The sequence below is a fragment of the Hylobates moloch genome, unplaced genomic scaffold, assembly GCF_009828535.3.
Source record: "Hylobates moloch isolate HMO894 unplaced genomic scaffold, HMol_V3 SCAFFOLD_15, whole genome shotgun sequence".
NCBI lineage: Eukaryota > Metazoa > Chordata > Mammalia > Primates > Hylobatidae > Hylobates > Hylobates moloch.
This window is the reverse complement of record NW_026652290.1, coordinates 37,215,450-37,219,206: the sequence shown is the minus strand read 5'-3', so window position 1 is coordinate 37,219,206 and position 3,757 is coordinate 37,215,450. Positions and strand designations below refer to the sequence as shown.

The 3,757-nt window shown below is 45.3% G+C and overlaps 1 protein-coding gene across 1 annotated transcript; it reads right to left on the bottom strand.

The window, feature by feature from the left end:
• Nucleotides 1–375: 375 nt before the first annotated feature.
• On the bottom strand, nt 376–814 carry LOC116483392 (large ribosomal subunit protein eL27-like). The gene has a single exon (XM_032753652.2). The coding sequence runs from the start codon at nt 784–786 to the stop codon at nt 376–378; it is 411 nt and encodes a 136-aa protein (XP_032609543.1). The 5' UTR covers nt 787–814.
• Nucleotides 815–3,757: the final 2,943 nt, after the last annotated feature.

The following is a 3,757-nucleotide window of genomic DNA, read 5'->3' as shown; positions in this document are numbered from 1 at the left end:
ATCTATTGCACAACATGGTGATTATAGTCAATAACAATATGCTATTATTATACATATCATATACTTGAAAATTGCTAAGAGAATAGATTTCAAATGCTCTCACCAAAAAATAAGTATATAAGGTAATATATATGTTAATTATCTTGATTTAACCATCCCACAATGTGTACGTAGATGAAAACATCATGTTATACACCATAAATACATACAACTTTTACTTGTCAATTAAAAAAATTTAAAAAATTTTAAGTGAATTGTCGGGTATACCAGAAGAGGTGAAATAACTTCATTAATGTAATTCCTCCAAGTGTGTGCTATTTACTAAAATACACACTGCTCTTTTTTTTTTAATTTTTAATGATCAAAACAAAGCATCTAAAACCGCAGTTTCTGGAAGAACCACTTGTCCTTGCCTGTCTTGTATCTCTCTTCAAACTTGACCTTGGCCTCCTGTAGGGCCTTGCGTTTAAGAGCAGGATCTCTGAAGACATCCTTGTTGATGACAGTTTTGTCCAAAGGGATATCCACAGAGTACCTTGTGGGCATTAGGTGATTGTAGTTATAAACTTTCACAAAAGACTTTATCTTTGACCTCTTGGCAATCTTCTTCTTGACCATGGCAGCTGTCACTTTGCGGGGGTAGTGGTCAATTCCAGCCACCAGAGCACGGCTGTAGGGGCGATCTGAGGTGCCATCATCAATGTTCTTCACGATGGCAGCTTTGCGTCCGGAGTAGCGTCCAGCCAGGACAAGCACCACCTTCCCAGGTTTCATGAACTTGCCCATTTCGGCAACAACCACTTGGGTCTACAGCAAAAAGGCCACACTGCTCTTAATATCCTGAGAAGCTGGATGTTGCTATTAAATGCCATATGTTTTCTTATAATTCATTAAGGCTGTAGTTTTTAAATATTGTATTGTAGGTTATTAAAACTCTTTTTTTTTTTTTTTTTTGAGAAGGAGTCTCGCTGTCGCCCAGGCTGGAGTGCAGTAGCACGATCTCTGCTCACTGCAGGCTCCGCCCCCCGGGGTTCACGCCATTCTCCTGCTTCAGCCTCCCGAGTAGCTGGGACTACAGGTGCCCGCCACCTCGCCTAGCTAATTTTTTTGTTTGTTTTTTTAGTAGAGACGGGGTTTCACCGTGTTGGCCAGGATGGTCTCGATCTCCCGACCTTGCGATCCGCCTGCCTCGGCCTCCCGAAGTGCTGGGATTACAGGCGTGAGCCACCGCGCTAGGCCTAAACTGTTTACTCTTAAAGAAGTCCAGCAACAAAACAAAAAATTGTAGACTTTCTGCTGTTGGGTTAGGAAACAAAACACACGAGAAACTTACCAATGCACTCTCCAAATTGGAGTTAAAAGGTGTTTATTTTTTACCCCTCCTAAACCTGCTGCTCTTGCTGTTTTGTTCCAGTGAATGGCACTGCCTCCATCTGGTTTTCAAGCAAGGACTGAGAGATTTTTGTGATGGTCTCCCTTTCCCTCCACCTACAACACTAAGTTAATCCTGTCTTCCCGTCTTCTTTTTTGAAAAAATTGATTTTGGCCTGGCACGATGGCTCATGCCTGTAATCCCAGCACTTTGGGAGGCTGATGCTGGCGAATCACGAGGTCAGAAGTTCGACACCAGCCTGGACAACATGGTGAAACCCTGTCTCTACTAAAAATACAAAAAATTAGCTGGGCATGGTGGCAGATGCCTGTAATCCCAGCTACTCGGGAGGCAGAGGCAGGAGAATCGCTTGAACCCGGGAGGCGGAGGTTGTAGTGAGCCGAGATAATAATACTGTCCTCCAGCCTGGGCGACAGTGCAAGACTCCATCTCAAAAAAACAATTACTTTATTATGTATTTATTTATTTATTTTTGAGACAGAGTCTTGCTCTGTCACTGGGGCTGGAGTGCAGTGGCGCGATCTCAGCTTATTGCAATCTCCACCTCTTGGACTCAAGTGATTCTCCTGCCTCAGCCTCCCAAGTAGCTGAGACTATGAGTGTACACCACCATGCCAGACTAATTATTTATTTATTGTATTTTTAGTAGAGACAGGGTTTCACTATGTTGGCCAGGCTGGTCTCAAACTCCTGACCTCAAGTGATCCGCCTGCTTCGACCTCCCGATGTGCTGGGATTACAGGCATGAGCCACCATGCCTGGCCAATCGTGTCTTCTTGTATTCTCCCTCTCAAATTCACTTACATTTCTCCACGCCCTCCACCTCATCCATAATCAGGTCACCGCCATCAGCTTCGAGGGGGTTTCTGCATTAGCCTCCAACCTCCAGTCCTGCCTCTGCTATCCACTCTCCCTTGAACCCATGAGCATCCACTGGCTCTTTGACGTCACCTCAGTTGAACACTTCTGTGGCTCCTCAGCCAGCCTGTGGGATGGGGTCAAAACTTCTTAACGAGGCTTAGGCGACCTTTCCTGACTTCCCCCTTGCCTCCACCCTGTTCCCACCCAGCTCAGGCTCACTGCAAACCTGGTAAGCTCCTACAGTCTTCCAAAGCTCCAGACTCTGCACATGCCCCTCCTCTTCTCCGAAATAGTCTTTCCTAATCATCTCAAGACCCAAGTGAGCATCCCTCCTAGGACCTCCAGGATGTCACCTTATCCTGCCCCCACCACAGCACACATCACACTTTCTAGTAACTGAGTGTTTGCTTAGTGAGCACAGGGACTGTGTCTGTGTGTTCATTGCTTTGTGCCTGTGCCCAGCGCAGTGGCTGACATGTGGTACCTTCTTGATGTGGCATCCAGTGAGCCCAGTGTTTGATAATATCTATTAAAGAAGAGCTTGGCAAGTGGAGGAGTATGAATTGTGTCCCTGCACCACTCCAATTCATATGTTGATGTCCTAATCCCCCAGTAACTGAGAATGAGATTTTATTGGAAATAGCGTTGGAGTAGATGCAATTAGTTACTATGAGATGAGGGGGTACCAAGGTGGTTCCTATTTCAAAATGACTGGTGTCCTTATAAAAAGGGGACATTGAGACATGAACAAGAACACAGAAAGAACACCATATGAGCACCAAAGATTGCCAGCAAACCACCAGAAGCTGGGGGAGAGGTCTGGACAGATGCCTTGCCCAACTCTTAGAAGGACTTAAGCCTGTGCACCCTTGCCTTTGACCTTCCAGCCTCCAGATCTGAGATGGTAAGTTCCTGATGTCTCAGCCACTCAGTTCGTGGTATTGTGCTACAGCAGTACTAGGAAACTAACACAGATAGGAAAGGGAATGATGATCAAAGGAACTCTGAAGCAATTACTAGTTTTTCTTTTTGTCTTTCCCATGCACAGCTGCTGAAAGCCGCATTTTAAACCTGAGAGCCTGACAAGACACACAGAGGCATCCAAGGAAAGTCTGTTTTGGGTGTGAACAGCTGGGAGCTGGCCTGTGCTTCTTCACTTCTGTGCTTTTTGGTCTACAAACTGATTTCTGTCATACTGAAGCCATTCTCACAAGGTTCACAAGAAATACAGTTATAATTGAGCATGAATCAAGCTGCTCTTTGACCCACTTCCTTGTAACTAAAAGTCGTGTAGCACTAGATATTGACCATTCACTAGATACTGACTACTTGCTAGATACCGACCACTTGCTAGATACCGACCATTCGCTAGATACTGACCACTCGCTAGATATTGACCACTCGCTAGATACCGACCACTCGCTAGATATTGACCACTCGCTAGATACCGACCACTCGCTAGATACCGACCACTCGCTAGATACTGACTATTCACATCCCCAC